This window comes from Rutidosis leptorrhynchoides, chromosome 4 (assembly GCF_046630445.1).
Source record: "Rutidosis leptorrhynchoides isolate AG116_Rl617_1_P2 chromosome 4, CSIRO_AGI_Rlap_v1, whole genome shotgun sequence".
Classification (NCBI taxonomy): Eukaryota; Viridiplantae; Streptophyta; class Magnoliopsida; order Asterales; family Asteraceae; genus Rutidosis; species Rutidosis leptorrhynchoides.
The window spans coordinates 177348992-177365875 of NC_092336.1; the positions used below are offsets into that span (position 1 = coordinate 177348992).

At 31.2% G+C, this 16884-nt stretch overlaps 1 protein-coding gene across 2 annotated transcripts; it reads right to left on the reverse strand.

The window, feature by feature from the left end:
* Positions 1 to 475: 475 nt before the first annotated feature.
* LOC139841183 (AT-rich interactive domain-containing protein 1-like) lies at positions 476 to 15340 on the reverse strand. Of its 2 annotated transcripts, XR_011757400.1 has the most exons (3): positions 15187 to 15340; positions 12822 to 13658; positions 476 to 624 (listed from the first exon to the last, which is right to left on the reverse strand). XR_011757400.1 is itself a non-coding variant. In XM_071831413.1 (2 exons), exon 2 carries the CDS (start codon positions 13569 to 13571, stop codon positions 12900 to 12902), a length of 672 nt encoding a protein of 223 aa, XP_071687514.1. In that variant the 5' UTR covers positions 13572 to 13658; positions 15187 to 15340; the 3' UTR covers positions 12654 to 12899. The 2 variants fall into 2 exon arrangements, 1 of the variants encoding a protein (XP_071687514.1); XM_071831413.1 differs by lacking the exon at positions 476 to 624 and having other exon boundaries at positions 12654 to 13658.
* Between the last annotated feature and the right edge of the window lie 1544 nt (positions 15341 to 16884).

The window sequence follows — 16884 nt, forward strand, 5'->3', positions numbered from 1 at the left end:
ACGTGTCAGATAAAGTCTACAGTAACAGATACGCTAAGATATGAATTGTCAAATACGCTAAGATATGAATTTTGTCTATACACTATTCATGCAGTCAATGAAGTAAAACATGTCTAGACTAAGAATAAGGAGCAGATAATTTCCTAAGGATGATAAGCAGATGATTTTCGACAAAAACGATAAGCAAAACTTTTGACATGCAGACACGGTCGAAGTCCAGACTCACTAATGCATCCTAACGACTATCAGTTAGACTTACTAATGCAAGACCTGGTTCGCTAAGACCACCGCTCTGATACCAACTCTAATGACCCGTCCTAATCCATCTGGACGAAGTCCATATCGATTACAAACGATTCACAATAGTTGATTACATCGCGAGATACTTGATCTCTATATGATACATTTTACAAACATTTCATTCGTTTTTAAAAGACAAACTTTCTTTACATCGACAGTTGACGGCATGCATACCATTTCATAGTCTATCCAACTATAAATGACTTAATAATAATCTTGATGAACTCAACGACTCGAATGCAACGTCTTTTGAAATATGTCATGAATGACTCCAAGTAATATCTCTAATATGAGCAAATGCACAGCGGAAGATTTCTTTCATACCTGAGAATAAACATGCTTTAAAGTGTCAACCAAAAGGTTGGTGAGTTCATTAGTTTATCATAAATAATCATTTCATAATTTTAATAGACCACAAGATTTCATATTTCCATTTCTCATAAACATACGTCCCATACATAGAGACAAAAATATCATTCATATGAATTGAACACCTGGTAACCGACGTTAACTTAATGCATAGAATATCCCCAAAACAGAGCCTCTCGTCTGTATTTTGTAGTAAAAATACATATGACTATATTGAACAATGCAGGGTTGGCCTCGGATTCACGAACCTATATCATGTTATATATATATATATATATATATATATATATATATATATATATATATATATATATATATATATATATATATATATATATATATATATATATATATATATATTAAAACATGTAATCGTAGTCGAATTCGTTATATATATATATATATATATATATATATATATATATATATATATATATATTTAGTGATATAATTGTTATATTTAATAACCTATAATTGTTATTTACTACTTAAGTATATTTATTTTATATATACTTTAAATGAATAATTAATATTTATTATAGAACTATTAATATAGTTATGTTATATTAAATGTATTTTTATGTAACTAATATTTGTATGATAAGATAATATTGATAATAATAAATGAAAAGTTGTAATATCTTTATAATGATAATAATACAATAACTAATAATCATTTTAAAATCTTATGTTGTTAATAATAATAATACTAGTAATAGTGATCCTAGTGCTAATTTTGATGAAAAAAATAATAATGAGTATAACATTTATATTAGTGTAATAATAATAATAATAATAATAATAATAATAATAATAATAATAATAATAATAATAATAATAATAATAATAATAATAATAATAATAATAAGTGTCATAATTATAATAAAAATCATCATAATAACAATTCTAATAATAATCTAATAATAATTAATAATAATAATAATAATATAATAATAATTATTATAATAAAAGTAATAAGATATACCCTTGAAGCTTTTTGTAAAAAGAATTGCCCCGAACGGGACTCGAACTCGCGACCTAACGCTCATCCGACACCCTCCTAAACCATTGTGATGTGCTTGATTTTCTGTTTAAGTTACAATTCATATTTATTTAATCCGCCTTTCTGTTTTCTCTTATTCCTCCTTCTTCCTCCTAAACTCACATCGACCAGAGCTCTCTTATTAACAACAAAGATTTGTTTGATTGTTTTTAAATGTAAAATATAAACTCCTAAATGTTTTATGATATAGATAATTTATTAATAAACGCGAAAATAAAAAAATAAAGATTAGAACAGCGACTGCCGAGGAAAGAAAAAAAATAAAATAAAATAAATTCAATTGCCAAAATTGATTTTAAGACGTTTTTAGATCTAGGTTTGTACATGAAATAGATCCTAAATCTTCCCAGGAAGCTTTTCAAATCGTTAATTTAACAAGAAACATCTTAGAGACTTCGAATTCACTTGATGAACATTTGTTGACTTTTTTTTATTTGAAACTTTGACTCAAAAATTCGTAATCGATATAAAGAATTGGAAGTTAAAATTTTACAGGAAGTATGAGTAGAAGATTCATAACAAAACCACATTTATACATTTTTAAAATTGATTCGATTTTGAAATTTGGCTGAAAAGTGAAAGAACAGAGATAGTAGTTGTTGTTCTGGGTTTTCTTGGTTTCCCTCTTTTACGAATTGGAGTATGGGTGTACATAATGTGATTGAATACAGTTACATTGATCATAATATATTCGTATTGTTACTGGAAGTCAACATTTAACCACTTGGGACATGAACTGTCCGATCAAAATAAAATAAAAATAAAAATAAAAGAAGCAACAGATTGATTACAATGTGTAACTGATTTTAAAGTCTTGTGATTATCTTGGAATCAAATTGTACTGATTCAGACAAAAAGCAGAAATTACCTGTTGTTTGAGAATGATAGAAAGCTGTTTGTGTACCTAATCAATATTTATATTTATATAAACTGTATTTTATATATTCATCTATCTGCATTTGCAGTAATACGCATATGTATATGTATCTTTCTATATCTGATTATATTTCAGTATTTATATACCTGCATATATATATTTATTTTTATTCCTCTTATACTTATATGTATATATTTATATATTATAGTTAATCTTTTAATACATAGGGTAATAATAATAATACCCTTAATATTTTAACTAATGATAATACAAGTATAATAATAATATTGTTACTAATCATAAATATGATATTAATAATATTCTTAATGATAATAATAATTAATTTGTGTTATTTTCTAGTAACTATAATAAGGATAATAATACTAATTTATAAATTCAATAATATTGATAATACTGATATTAATAATAATAATAATGAATGTAATAATAATATAATAACTATAATTCAATTTGTAATTATATTTAATTTATTGCATTTCATGTGTTTTACAATATACTAATTATAAATAGAAATCATATATATTTTCTTATATAAATTTATATCATATATGTATATATTTATGTATATATTTCTCATAGTAGAACTTAACTATTTTATTTATCATTTTTACATTTTAATTCCAATGATTCATTTATATTCTATTATTATCAATACTCTCATTTATATTTATTTAACTATATATAAATTTATATATATTTACAACACTTGTTCGTGAATCGTCGGGAATAGTCAAAGGTCAAATGTATACATGAACACAGTTCAAAATTTTTGAGATTTCAATATTACAGACTTTGTTTATCGTGTCGAAATCAGATAAGATTAAGTTTAAATTTGGTCGAAAATTCCCGGGTCATCACAATCCAATTGATGATATACATTAGAGACTCTAGTAAGTTTTGAAACATATATTGAGGGTAAGAGGTAGGAAGTTGGATCTTTGATTTTAATTGTGATTTTAGTTTCTTTGTAAGGTTCATTGGTTGTTTGTGGATTTTGTCTAGCGTTTTGCTTATTGTTTGAGTACTGGGATTTGTATCTGAGTTTAGAGTAAAGGCTCGTGTATAGATAGTGCATAGTTTCGTTCGTAGCTTTCTAGGTTCGAGCCTTTACGGTCTCCTCTTGTATCTTTCAGTTGAAGTCGTTTTCTTTTCGAAAATCTCCGTTTCTATATAAGTTCTCGTTTTTATCTATAAAAAAAATAAATTGACAATTGAAATAAACGAGTGGGATTAAGCCCCACGTTGTTGCGGAAAGTATTTTACGATATGTTTGTAATAGTATAACGTATTACATTACATAAGGTAACAAAAAAACATGATCTTTAATATCATTATTATAATTCTTTTAATGCTCTATGAAGCATATGAAGCATCTGATAGACCATACTTATAGAACAAATTCGAAATTATCATTTATATTTTGTCCTAAATTGTCAAATCAACTCTTAGTTTGAAGAATTTAATTATTATATTATTTATTAATCTAAAAGATTGATAATATCATACATTAATTAAATTCATTTTAAGATTAAAATACAAAATTAAATACATAATATTTGATTTGTCACATAACTTGTAGTAAAAAAATATGTATTGTAGTGAAAATAAAGATTAACTAATATACTCTTTAGGGTTAGGTTGTGCATGGTACGAGACCATATATATAATTAAACAGATAATTTTTTATGGACATTTCGGTTCGATCCGATCCCATGTCACAAATTATTGGAGAAAGTTGTAAGACATACCAGACCATATAATATTGATTCAGTTCCATAAGTTTCGGTTCAGATCCATGGAAAGAACCATCCCAATTTATCAAGATCATTTGTTCGACGATGAATTATGGCTGGTGATATATCAGCCATCCTTTTTACTACATCCACCATGAATTAGGCATTAGCATGTTTTACTGCACAAACTGTTAATGCACAGTTATGGTGGATGCAGTAAAAAAGATGTTGGATATATCAACACCCATGAAATATAGTTGTTGCAAAACATAAAGCTTCGATTACAAAATGTAGAATTTGACGACAACGTATAGATTTTTGTGATGTTTTGAGTCTGCATAGGCACTATGTATATGCGTGACCCAGCTAGCTACTGTACAGAACGCACGATTTACATTTGAATATATTATACTGCATTTAAAAAATGAATTTAGCAAGATACATAAGTAAATTACCATTTAGCAACATTACAACCATGGTTGCAAAAATCGGAAAAAATCGTCGAGAACTCGGCGAGACCTCGAAAATTCAATCCTGGCGAGAACTCGTTTTGTGAATCGGAAAAATCGGTCAACGACCGATTTCTCGGAATAATCAGTTAACTTCTCGGTAAATATCCGATTGTATTGAATTTCTCGGTCAAATCTCAAAAGTCTAACACACACACACACAAATATATATTTATATTAAAAGTCAACCACCGAGTTCTCCGAGAACTCTTAAAAATTGTCCCGCCGAGAACTCCTCGAATTCCGAGTTCTTCAACCATGATAACAACCCTCCAATACTCATAAGTCGAATCATATAGTCAATCTTTAAATTGCAACAGATGTATCATCAATCGTCAAAATATCTAAAAATTTGACGATGACGACGCGACGCCGGATAATACGACGACAACAATAATAGCAGCAAAAGTTATATCAAAATATAAATTTATCATGGGTTTCAATGTATTATTTCAAGTCAAGTATATTACCTTTAGCCATCTTAGATAGAATTGAAAATATTGGACTATGATCTTTCCACCACAATAAGATATCAAGCACTTTTCCCATTGGTTTACTAGACTCCCCTTTATATTTGTCTAACTCTATTCCCAATCTAACAATGTTATTATCCGCATCCTTCAAACATTTTTCAACAAACTCATTTTGTTCATCAATTAGATTTACCACATTTTCTTGACTTTAATAGTTCTCATTTAAGCTTCCCACTCATACATAAGACGATTCCTCATATACTAGTTTCATTGTCTTTTCAACTAAGACGGCATGAAAATCTACCTCTTGTTGCTTTAAATCATCAACTCATTCAATAAACTCTTCTTGTGATTCTCCTTCCATATGTTAATATCACCACCAAAGTTTGGATTGAGTGATATGAGATTGAGATCCAACTTGGGATACAGCCAACTCAGGTTCGATTCTCACTTCAAGCAGGGAGTTTCCAACCTTTGATGGTACTGCCAACATAAATGCGATTTAGGAAGGTCTCTTGGGGGTTTTTCCCAACCTTCGATGATACTGGCAACATCATCGCGAATTGAGTTTCCTTCTAACGCGTGTGTGGATGACATATGAGAGCATTCGATATCGATATCGCCGTTCAAAAAAATATATATATAAATTCCATATCAAATGTGCGTTTAAAACCAAACTTTATAATTGAAAATTTCATACGAGGGTCTAACGCATCAGCAAAATACATCTATATCTTCAACTTTTTGATTTCATTTTAATACTTATCAAACTTACTTCCCATGTCAATCGACATCACTCTATACCCATATCAGAATCATTATTTAGTTTATTCATTTGATAATCAAGATCAACCACTTCATTGATAAGAGAATTCACAACATAAGATGTTCCACATAGCTTTTCAGTTTTGGGTTTAAAAATTGCAAAAAGTATGTGAGTTTCTCAAATCAAAACCAATCAACAAGTATGGGAATATCATCACCTAATCAGATTGAGGATTGAGAAGCATTGTAAATTGTTGGTAATGGTTTGAAGGTTTAGATAAAGCAATAAATAAATTAATTAAACAGTGTTAGAAAATTTACCTAAATAGTGAACATAATTACAATCATTACTCTCATACAAATCGAAAGCATCCTTCAACTTTTCAACGGGTTCCAACATGTCATATGTAGAGTTCCATCCTAGAAGTTCCAACTCATTGGGCAATTAAGGTGTAACATAGCTTTAGACTTCAAGTTCATCTCATCCACACAATATTTAAAAATGTTACATCTAGTTTAGTTGAAGATTGCCTAATATATTTAACTGCTTCACGAACACTCTCAAGTGGTCCATTATACATTTTCAATCTATCTTTAACAATCAAGTTAAGTATGTGTGTGTCATCACATCTGATACCGTTGTACGTGAGGGGATCTTGAAATTGGGGCATGCAGCTTCCATTAATTCTTTGAAGCCTTCATTTTCGACAAAAGAAAATAGAAGTTCATCTACAAGTATCATTTTAATCAACACGTAACTAATTCTATCACTATCAAACTTCCATACTTTTACACTCCAATTGTCATCTTTCTCTTGCTTGACAAACATTTTAGTATGATTCTTGTGTCTATCTGGGTGGTGACATTTTTTCATGTGTTTTAGCATCCCAAAAGTTCTACTAGTAGTTTTATCCGCCTTATAATTTTGGCGGGACAATGGTTGCACTTTCCATATTCTACCCCTATCTACATTAAGTAGGGTAAAATGCTTCCACATTTTCGACCTCAATGATCATTTTTCCTTTATTGGTTGAACATTACTATTTCCCTCTTTCTCCACCACTTAATTCTACCTCAATAGGGTTGAGTGTCACCCAATCCCATTGTCGGCGAAAAGCCATATTTATTTATATGTATAAATAATATTTATATATATCTAATTAGATGGACCAAATAAATGTTAATATTTGATCCGATGGTGAATGAAATGGTGTGGAGAAAGAGAGAATAGTAACGTTTAAAAAAATAAGAAACAAAATAGTAGTACAAGTAAGAGAAAAAACAAAAAGGATCATTGAGGTCGAAAGTGTGGGAGCATTTTACCCCACTTAATATATAGATTGGGTAGAATATGGGAAGTGTAACCATTGTCCGGTAAACCATATAAGGCAGATAAAACTACTAATGGGAGTTTTGGGATGCTAAAACACAAGCGAAAATGTCCAAACCACCCATATAGACACAAGAATCAAAGTAACATCTTTGTCAAGCAAGAGAAAGATGGCAGTGGAAGTGCAAAAGTACGGAAGTTTGATAGTGACAGAACATGAAAAGTGTTGACTAAAATGATAATTATAGATAAACTTCCATTTTATATTTTTGAAAAAGAAGGCTTTAAAGAATTCATGAAAGCTGTTAGCCCCAATTTAAGATCCCCTCAAGTACACGATACCTAGAGATGTGTCAGAACTTTTTTGGAAGAAAAATCAAAATTAAAAGCTATGATTAAGAGAGGTAAACAACGTGTTAGCCTAACCACGGACACCTGGACATCCATACAGAGGGTGAATTACATGGTTGTAAGTTGTAACAACTCACTTTAGTGACGAATCTTGGAAATTGCATAAACAAATAATTACTATCAAACCAATTTATAGCCACTAGTGATATTGGAAGAGAAATCTTAGGTTGTCTGCATGATTGGGGTATCGACCATTTGATGTCAATAACGGCGGATAATGCATCCTGTAATGATACAACTTTTGGTTTTTTTTAGATAAGAGAAATCTTAGGTTGTCTGCATGATTGGGGTATCGACCATTTGATGTCAATAACGGCGGATAATGCATCCTGTAACGATACAACTTTTGGTTTTTTTTGGATAAACAAAAAAGATACAAAAATGATGACAATCGGGGAGTACCTTAAGATGCGATGCTCATCACACATACTTAACTTTATCGTTAAAGACGGACTAAAAATGTATAATGAATCACTTGAGCATGTTTGTGGAGCAGTTAAATATATTAGGGTATCTACAACTAGATGTTACAATATTAAATCTTTTGTAGTTATGTTGAACTCGAAGTTGAAAGCTATGTTACACCTTAATTGCCCAACTAAATAGAACTCTACATGTTGAAAATTGCTAAGAAGTTGAATGATGCTCCCGATTTGTATGAGTAAAGATCGAAATTATGTTCACGATTTACGTAACTTTTTCTAACACTTGTTACTTTATTTATTGATTTTTTTTATCTAAGCCTTCTAATTACTATCAACAATTAACAATGCTTCTTGAACCTCTAAATCTATTTAGGTGATGATATTCCAACACTTGTTGATTGATTTTGCATTGAAAAGCTCACACTTTTTGCGAAGTTTTAAAACTACAATTGAAAACTATCTATGTTGTCTCGAATTATTTTTTCAAGAAAGTGGTTGATCTTGATTGTCAATTGAATGAATTAACTAATGATTCTGATAGTATACAGTGATGTCAATTGTCATGAGAAGTAAATTTGATAAGTATTGGAATGGCATCTAAAATTTGAACACGTTGACGTATTTTGTTGTTGTGTCAGACCCTCGAATAAAAGTGTCGATTATAAGGTTTGATTTTAAACGTATATTTGATATGAAATCATATGAACCTTTGGAAGGAGAATCACAAGAAGAGTTCGCTGAATGAGTTGATAATTTAAAGCAACGTAGAGTTTCATGTCGGCTTAGTTGAAAAGGCAATGAAACTATTATATGAGAAAATATCGTCTTATGTATGAACTCGGAAGATCAGATGAGGATTATAAATGTAAAAAAAATAAGTGGTAAATCTGATTGATGAATAAATGAGCTTGTTGAAGCTTCTTGACGGATGGAGATAATAGCAAATGTTGAAATCAGAGTTAGAAAAATATAAGGGTGAGCCACGTGAACCAGTAGGAAAAGTGTTTGATATCTTACCGTGGTGTAAAGATCATTGTCCGATATTTCCACCTCTATCTAAGATGGCTGAAGGTAATATAATTAATTGAAATAATATACTGAAACTCGTGATAACTTTATATTTTGATATAAACTAGTGTTCGAACCCTCGCTTCGCGCCGGGGTTCGGTTTTCAATGTATTATATTGCGTTTAGTTTGTAAAATTATTTCGTGGCTAGCGATGATATCGTTGAAGCGCAACTCGAGTCGAACTAAAAGGTATAATCCGTGAAAGATTTAAATGTTATTTTAAATTAACAATATATGCACATCTCCGCGTTTCACTATGAAATTGTCGACTTTTAAAAAGTTAACGCAAAATCGACGTGTATGAAAAGTACCTCAAATATTTAGCGTTTTTTAAAAAGCGTCTGTATTGCGTATAGTTAGTGACAGTGTGCTCCTAAAATTATTTCGAGTTTAACGATGGTGTCAGAAAAATTTAACTCGTTGCGAGCGAGAAGATATGGCCCGTTGAATATTTGGGTGGAGTTTATTTAAATTGTTTTATGAAAATGAGTATTTTACACTATACCCCCTGTTTGGGGGTCGATTTTAATATTTGAATAAACTATGGGGCCTTTTTTAAAAAAAAGGTGGAAAAGGGAAAAAAAAGTTAAAGGACGAAAGCGCCCCTGGTGACTATTAATCGTTTTTGTCTATTAGGTAGTATATAAAGTATGTGGTCGATTTATAATGAATGAGAAGTTTAATGGTTAGAGTATAAAATGTTAAAAGTTTGTGGTAAGTTTATAAAAACCATAAAGTTAACGATTATATATTTTGGGGCTAAAATGTAGGTAAGTAAAAGATTGGGGATAGTTTGTGAAAATTGTGAAGTTTACTATTCACTTTACCTATGTCTTTTAGATATATAACTAGTTGTGGAGCCCTCGCTTCGCGTCGGGGGCTCCGTTTTGAATGCGAGTTAAAAAAAATCTTGATCTATTTTGTAAAAAAGAATTTTTTTCGACATAACATTGAAGGGTTGTTCCTTTTGTGAAATTTGCTTCTTTTAGCGTTCGGGTTTATTTAAAAAAAAAAAGTTAGTAAAGTGGGGGTTCGATTTGTATTTTAATAAAAGTTAGTGGGTTAAGTTTGTAAAATTTGAAAAAAAAATTACGTGTAAAGTGGGGGTTCGATTTGTATTTTAATAAAAGTTAGGGGGTTAAGTTTGTTAAAATTGAATATTAGTAAAAAAAAAATTAGTAAAGTGGGCGTTCGATTTGTATTTTAATAAAAGTTAGGGGGTTAAGCTTGTGAAATTGAAAAAAGAATAGTACTATTCATTTGCCCTTTACCTTTTAGATATAGGTATATAAATAAAAGTTAGGGGGTTAAGTTTGTGAAAATTGAATATTAGTAAAAAAAATAAGTTAGTAAAGTGAGAGTTCGATTTTTATTTTAATAAAAGTTAGAAGGTTAAACTTGTGAAATTGAAAAAGAAATAGTACTATTCATTTGCCATTTACCTTTTAGGCGGCAGCAGCAGCAGCAGCAGCATAGTAGTAGTAGTAGTAGTAGTAGTAGTAGTTATTAGATAGTAAAAAGTATTTGGTCGACTTATAATAGATGAGAAGTATAATGGTGAATTTATGAAATATGAAAAGTTTGTGTTATGAAATATGAAAAGTTTGTGGTAAGTTTATAAGAGTTATAAAGTTAACTATTATAGAGGTGTAGTTAAATTATAAAAAAGTAAAAAGTTTGGTGGTTGAATTATTAAAAAGTAAAAAAGTTGGTGTATGTTTGTGAAGCTTGAATAGGTCACTATTCATTTTAACTATGCCTTTTAGATATATAGGTATAATTTTTTTTTTTTTTTGAAAGGCAAGCCCCCCAAAGTGTAGCAAGTGAGGATTGAACTTGGGTCCCTTTGGAACTTTCCAAGCATCCTACCACCAAGCCAACCCCTTGGGGTTTATATAGGTATAATTTTATTGTTGCTTTTGTTGTCAATTTTTAGATATTTAGGCGAATCCTATTACATTTGTTGCTTCAGAGTCGACATTTAGCATGGGTGGACGGGTGTCGAAAGTATTTAGACCTTGTCTTTTAGCAAAGTGGAAGGCGTGATATGTACTCAAGATTGGATGTGTATCTCAAGAAATGAGACTGACATGGATGAGGAATTGGATGGCACTCAAGATTTAGAACAGGTATATCCGTGAATTATTCAGACGGGTATTACGGATTTTGAATCAGATTTTACCCGCAACGAAGCTATTACATCCATTACCCATCCGCGACCCATCAACGGGTACAAGATTACATCCATCGCACACCCGCGAGTAAAGAGTTTTGATTTTATCCGCCCATCACATGCGCGAGTTCCCGCGGATCTTGAATTTTTTTAGGTCCATTGTCATCCCAAGGCAGTATAATATATTCATATGTAAATCAACTTCTGTACGATCACGCACATAGTGCCCATGTAGACCAAAAACATCACAAAAATCTATATGTTGTCGTCAAATTCTACATTTTGTAATCGAAGCTTTATATTTTGCAATAATTGTAAGTCATCGTCAAACAATAAAAGACGATACATTCCACGGACCCGAACCGAAACATGGAATCGAATTGAACCGAACCAATATTATATGGTCTGGTCCTCGATACGACTTTCTCCTATAATTTGAAACTCTGGACGGAATCGAACCGAGTTAGTATGGTCTGGCCCCGTACTATGCTCAACCCGAGCCATACCCCACCCCAATAGTTTAAGGCCGGGGATGGCGCCCACGGGCGATGGGCACAGATCTTATATACCCGTGACCCGCCCGCCGAGTTTATTTTTTTCTCGTTGGGACCTGTTACCCGTCCGCGGGTAAAAAGATTTCGCCCATGCCCGTGACCCGCGGGTAACCCACGGGTAATAAAAATATAAAACTTTTTAGTTAAAATAATTAAAAAAAACAATACCTAATTAATTATAAACCGTATATGTACAAGCTACATGTAATATTAAAAAACCAATACTTATATGTAATATTAGATATTTAATCATTATTCGATTATATGTAAATTCACTTTTAAATTTAATAATTGTAAGTATAAACTCAGGGTAAATTAAAAAAGTGCAATGGATTTGCGGATCGAGTTTTACCCGCGACGGGTACTATATACACACGACCCACCCGTAACCCGTCAACGGGTATAATTGTTTACCCATACCAGTGCCCGCGGGTAAGATTTTATGTTTTTACCCGCCCATCGCAAATCGGGTACCAGTGAGTCACGAGTTTTTTCTCGCCCATTGCCATCCATATATTATTAGGGAGTGAAGAAGTATTTGTAACCCAATAAACCATGTAAGACCACATGATGAAGGGATCTTTTTTTATATATATTTTTGTTTTTCAAGAAAAAAAAACAATTCCATGATGGATATAGGAAAAGCAAAAGAAAGTAAAATGAGAAACGAGTGTGCTGCAAAACCTATTATATGATTCTAGAGAGATATTTAGAGTTTTAAAAAGGGGTAGATAAGAAGAAAACGTTACCATCAAAGGAGCCTTAAACAAGTGTGCAGCAAAATCCGGGTTGCATTCCATGTAACCGATCTCACCAAACGGATGTAGTCATCTTCTTCCGATCAAGTACTTAGAACTATGCACGGTTGTACCATCGGACCGAACCCTCTTTCTAGGTCGTTTCAAAGAACTTTTTAACTTCACTTCTTCATCATCCGTATCTACAGCCCTACACCCTGATCTTGTTTGTATACTCATTCGTCTAGGAACATATACGTTGAAGTAATAGCTGATTATCTCCTTCTTTGACTTTGTAGGGAAACATTTTAGAGCAGTTGTAATGAAATCTTTGCCTTCCGAAAACGGATTTTTTATCATAATGTTTGTCAGCCTCTGCTGCTCTTGCTGCTTCCATGACTTGGCAACCGCTTCTCCCATTTGGTCAAACTTCCAAATCTGGAAAGCGGGTCCCAAGTATATCCGCAGATCTGCTGATTTATTATCGATGTGCCGCTTGACACATAGGATGGATCCGGGAGTGGCGCAATCGCACGTATCAGGTCTCCCTTTTCCTATGCCACCCTTCACACTTTCTAGGGTCGAGTCTTTCATTGACCATATCACAGTATCCACCCATTTTGAAGAATCTGTTTCAGTAAGTGCACGAGGTGGGCCCCGCCACTCCGGTACATCAGCTTGAAAACGTGGTCCAATTGGGATTGCTAATTTTGAATTATCATCATTAATGTAGTTAAACCAGTCCATTGTAGCTGACTTCATGGTGAATACCTTCAGAAATTTGTAACACCTTATGACAGTGTTTTACAAACGGAAGCAAGGTATCGTGAATGATTCTTCGTCAGTATTCTGAAATATATTGGATTTTTTGAGTGATCTGGTGACAAATTTGAAGGATATTGGAGACAAAAACTTAAACAAATAATGTTGGGTCAATGTGATAAGGCTTATACCCCGAAAAAAGGGAGGACGAGCAGGTGTAAATGAAGATATACGTTGCTAATTGCAAAACAACCATACTACTAAAAGGGTCTTATACTTGAATCCACCCGTAACGCAAAGGTGGACAGGTCAAATACTCAACTACACACTAAATGGACACAATGAACTATATAATTTGTGTTTGATGTGCTGCAGCTTGATACAGCGAGCTGATTATTGCGTCTTCAACTAGCAATAATCAGCATTAATAGAACATTCAACCCAGATTCTGATATCAAGATCTTTTAGAGACAAAACAATCATATTTCAAAAATGTGGTACAAAACGTAGTTGCAGCAAATCTGGTTTGTTAGGATAAATGTAAAACTAACCATCTCTAACCTTATTTTGACCCATGAAACCTTATGATGACCCAATGACCCAATAATCACTCTGAAAACATGCATCCAACAATCACAAAATCACTAAGGTCTTGGATGATTCATACTAAGTCTCTGAATAAATTTGATTTTGAATGAAAATAAGATCTTTGATAACTATTTTTGAATATCACAAACACTATCTCTATCGGTATTATCTAATATCAATTGTTTCATTAAAGTTGACTTCACAAAAACAGAGTTGAATCCCCATAAGTTTTGAATATCTTTAATTTCTTTTACAACTTTAGCTTTATTTTTTATTTTTTGTATTATACAATATTACACGAAAGTTTTAGACACAAAAAATACTATTTAAACTCAATCTATTCATCAGGGGCGGAATATAGTGTTACTAAAGGGGTATCCGCCCCTGAATTTAACGGAAAAAAAAAATTACAATAAAAAAAAATTGCCATAAAATAAAACGTTTTTAGTGTTCACTCTTGCTAACAAAAAAATTTATTAAAATTTTTACACCTATCCTTATCCAAGTTCAGCCACTACCATTCATATCAACAACAACAACAACATACCCAATCCCACATGCGCAAAAGTTGTAAGGTTTTCCCTGTTCGGGTTACCGGGAAGGGCGAGTAATCCGACCTCATACTCTAGTGTACGCAGCCCATCAGGAATACTCCCTGGCTGTTTCCAACCCTTCCCTGGCCACCTCAAGAATTGAACCTGAGATCTCTTGCAAGGATCTCAGAGCCCCAACCACTTGGGCTACCATTCATATCAATTTCATCAAATATTATATAACACAAACAAAAACATTTAAGTCAAAATTCAAAAAGAAAAGGATGAGACATATAAAAAAAATTGGTTGGAAAGGAAGCATGATATTAAAATAATACAATTGAAATCTATAATCAATTTATATTTTTCTTATGAAATTTTCATTGATTTATCATCAAAATATTCAATTAAAAAAATTTCAAAGGCATGTTACCTTATCAGAAATTAGCCCAAAAAGTACTATCAAAATATATAATTTGAGAATATAATCTTACTTGAGATGAAAGGTTTAAATCAGTGAATCCCCAATAGAACTCTCTCCAACCTATAATTGGTCTTCTTTGATCATAGGTTATTATAAAACATATAAAAAGAATATTTTGGCAAAGATATGATGAAGATCTGGATGCTGGCTTCTTGCCGGTGACGGTAAATAATTTAGCGGTGCAGGAATATTCTCAATTGATATATTGATATAAATATATATACACGTACAAGAATGCTAAAAGTAGCCCTAAAGTCAATACGGGCCGGTTAATGTAATCTCTTGCATTCATTAATTTGTTTGAAATTCAAAGGACTAATGAAAGCGCGACATGTGGCGCGAAAATCATATGTGATTGAAAATAAAAATTCAAAAAAAAAAAAGATTTTTTTGAAAAAAAAAAATTTTCAAAACTTTTTTTTTGAAAATTCTTTTTTTCAAAATTTCATTTTAAAATCAAATGTGATTCTGCATGTCAATCACATGTGATTGTAAACTCAATCACATGTGAGTATGAATGTCAAATCCAATCACATGTGATTGTACAATTCAATCACATGTGATTGTACAGGTAAATCACATGTGATTGTAATTCAGAAAAAAAAAAGGTAAGAAAAAAGTTTCAAATTTTTTTTTTTTAATTTTATTTAATCACATGTGATTTTCGCGCCACATGTCGTGCTCTCATTGATCCCTTAGATCTCAACTTAATTTATGGATTCAAATGAATATTCATTTTAAGTATATATTATAAAGTGTTAATTTTTCATATTACAATGTATTTTTCATACTTAAATTTAAGAAGTTAATTTATTTATGAAAATATGTAATTTTATATTGATAAGAATTAACCTTTCAGGAAAGTGATTCTCACACACCACTTTTTTATTCATCTACACGTTTGTTTCATAAATTTACAGTTTACTCCTAATTTAATTTGAGGAGTTGAACTTATATTATTATTATTCTAAGTATAATTAAAGGTATAATAGTAGGTATAGATGTATCAAAAGTGGTGTGTGAGGATCACCTCTCTTTAATTTAATGCTTAAATCATAACCCTTAGAGTTTTGGTTATCATTTTTCATATATATACATATACTACTTTTATGAGCACATCGTTGCATGATAGTTGTATAAATAAATTTTTCAATAACGTTAGTATTGACAGTGATCAAATGTATTATACAATTGCAATGAAAATCCTTTTATTATTGCTAACATTAGTATTAGTATTGAAAACTTTAGTAATGAAAATATTAGTATCGTAAACGTTAGTATTGAATACAATTACAATACAACAATCAGTTGTTCACATTCAATGTCGCACAATTTCTTGACACTGGGTATCTTACAAATTCCCAACAGACTTCTCAAATTTTCGATATCACTAATACTTTTCAATATCATAATATACTTGGAACAACTTGGAACAACTTGGCACAATAGTTGCAGCTTTAAATAACCCATCATGAGCATTAAATAACCTACTAGCAACATAATAAACAATACAATAACAGCAGTAATAATTGAACATATAGTGATACGTTTATGAGCTCGTCCATTAAAATATATGTGTGCAAATGTCAAAATGTTTGATATGCTTAAATTTATTTAAATATCATATTTTGTATTTAATATAGATATTTGATGGTAGATGTGTGACACTACACATTTTTAATACACTGCGGAAGTACTAAACATGATT